The sequence below is a fragment of the Enhydra lutris genome, unplaced genomic scaffold (genome assembly GCF_002288905.1).
Source record: "Enhydra lutris kenyoni isolate GAN:26980312 unplaced genomic scaffold, ASM228890v2 scaffoldscaffold4, whole genome shotgun sequence".
In the NCBI taxonomy this organism is placed as follows: domain Eukaryota; kingdom Metazoa; phylum Chordata; class Mammalia; order Carnivora; family Mustelidae; genus Enhydra; species Enhydra lutris.
The window spans coordinates 42,309,496-42,311,688 of NW_019154088.1; the positions used below are offsets into that span (position 1 = coordinate 42,309,496).

Below are 2,193 nucleotides of genomic sequence, written 5' to 3' on the forward strand. Positions count from 1 at the left end.
GCCTCTTCTTCAGGGCCCTCCTCAGCTGGTGGAGACCAAACTTCAGTGGGGGCCTCTTCTTCAGGAGACTCCTCAGCTGGTGGAGACCAAATTCCATCTGGAGCCTCTTCTGCAGGGCTCTCCTCAGCTGGTAGAGACCAAACTTCAGCTGGTGCCTCTTCTTCAGGGACCTCCTCAGCTGGTGGAGGCTGAACTTCAGCTGGGGCCTCTTGAGAGGGGGCTACTTTGGCTGGTGGAGGCTGAATTTCAGCTGGAGCCTCTACTGCAGGGCTCTCTTCAGCTGATGTAGACCAAACTTCAGCCGGAGCCTCTTCTGCAGGGGTCTCTCCAGCTGGTAGAGACTGAACTTCAGGAGGCATCTCAGCTGGTAGAGGCTGAACTTGAGCTAGAGCTTCTTCAGAGGGGACCTCCTTGGTTGGTGGAGGCTGAACTTCAGCTGGAGCCTCTTCTGCAGGGCCCTCTTCAGCTGGTGTAGATGAAACTTCAGCTAGGGCCTCTTCTGCAGCGGCCTCCACAGCTGATGAAAACTGAAGTTCTGAAGCCTCTTGTGTAGAAGGCTCTTCAGCTGATTGAGGCTGAACTTCAACATAAGCCTCTTTTGAAAAAGCCTCTTCAGCAGGGATAGACTCTACTTTAGCAGAGGCCTCTTCTGTAGGAGTCTCCTCAGCTGGGGAAAGTTGTATTTCAACAGGAACTTCTTCAACTTTTGGATACTGAACTTCAGCAGGAGGCCCTTCTGAAAGAGCCTCTTCACCCAAGGTGGGCTCTACTTTAGCAGGGCCCTTTTCTGCTGGAGGTTCTTCAATTGGTGGAGAATAAAGTTCAGGAGGGGAGTCTTCTGTAATTTTCTCAGCTGGTGGAGGTTGCACTTCAGCAGAGATCTCTTCTGCAATGGGAGGCTGTATTTCACCAAGAACATACTGCTCATCTTCTGAAAGTTCCAAAGAACCTTTTTTGCTTTGTTGACTAAATAGAAATCTGTTGATATTAATCTTCCCAATTGCTTCATCTTTACTTGTTGAGGGTTGCAATTCAGGATGTTCACTAAGAAAAATCTTCCCTGAGGATTTACGTTCTTGCACAACTTCATTCGACTTTGAAAAAGAGCTATCTGGCCTGCCAATAACCACTATTTCTGTTTCACTAAAGTACGTCTGTTGTTCCTTGTCCACTTTCTCTTTTTGAGGAATGTTCATCATTGTCCAGTCTCCAGTACAACTGGTCTGCTGAGATCTGTCTATTTTGAATTGAACTGAATGTCTGCTTGGTGGCATTTCTACTTCCTGAACACTCTCTGGAAATTCAGGGACTTCCTCTTCAACAGCAGCTGGCTTTTCTTCAGGTACCACTGTTTCACCAACTGACTTGATTTCTTCTTTTTTCTCTTCTACAGTTGCATCTGTTTGCAGAGATTTATCAGTCATATCCTGTACATGCTTTCTCTTTGTCCAAGTTTGCTGAAGTTGAGAAGAAACTCTGAGAGACTCATAGTTGACTTTGGTTCCAGGAATATTACCAATACTAAGGGTAGCTTTAGGCCCAGATGATTGTGATATAGGCAAATGTTTCTTTTTCTCTGTCACTTCAGTCTGCTGTGATTTGTCTACCATTGGTTGGCTGGGTCGTCTTCTCTTTCGAATTTCTTGTCTCCCTGCTGAGATAGGCTGATCAGGCTCATCACTTTCTTCCATTTCTAAAATTGGTGAATTTCAAACATTCTTCAAGTAATAATTAATCAAGAATCACAAATGTACCAGACAGGTAAACATTTGCCTTTCTTCATTAAGTGTTGTTCTATTGAGCTACATTAGAACAAAGTAATTCATAAATTATTGCATTCTGTACTACACTCTTGTTGGATCCCACCTTACTCAGTAAGCATCTTTCTTGTTTAGTCTCTCATATGACTAATCTCACTTCTAGAAGTTTCTCTTAAAGATCTATGACCTCACAGTCAATTCTCTCTACAAGGTTCCATTGGTGGTGTTCCAAGCACATTTTAACTTAGTATAAACACTCATAGACAATGGCTGTAAGTGAGAGAGCTACTGTTTGAAACATCAAGTTGAAAAAAGCATTTGTCTATCAGAAGAACATTAAGTAAAGTCCAATAATGTTGATTTCCAATAGTTTAAAGTGATCCTTTTGAACTTTCAATTCTGTTATTTTCATCCTACTATCAAAGACAGTTAT

General features: G+C 43.3%; 1 protein-coding gene across 1 annotated transcript in view; it reads right to left on the reverse strand.

The window, feature by feature from the left end:
* Window positions 1-1,884, reverse strand: part of LOC111140694 (fibrous sheath CABYR binding protein) — a 3,275-nt gene extending 1,391 nt beyond the window's left edge. The window contains exon 1 of the mRNA XM_022492905.1: window positions 1-1,884. This exon is cut by the window's left edge and continues 14 nt beyond it. Within this exon, the coding sequence (XP_022348613.1) occupies window positions 1-1,691 (1,691 nt within the window). The 5' untranslated portion in view covers window positions 1,692-1,884.
* Between the last annotated feature and the right edge of the window lie 309 nt (window positions 1,885-2,193).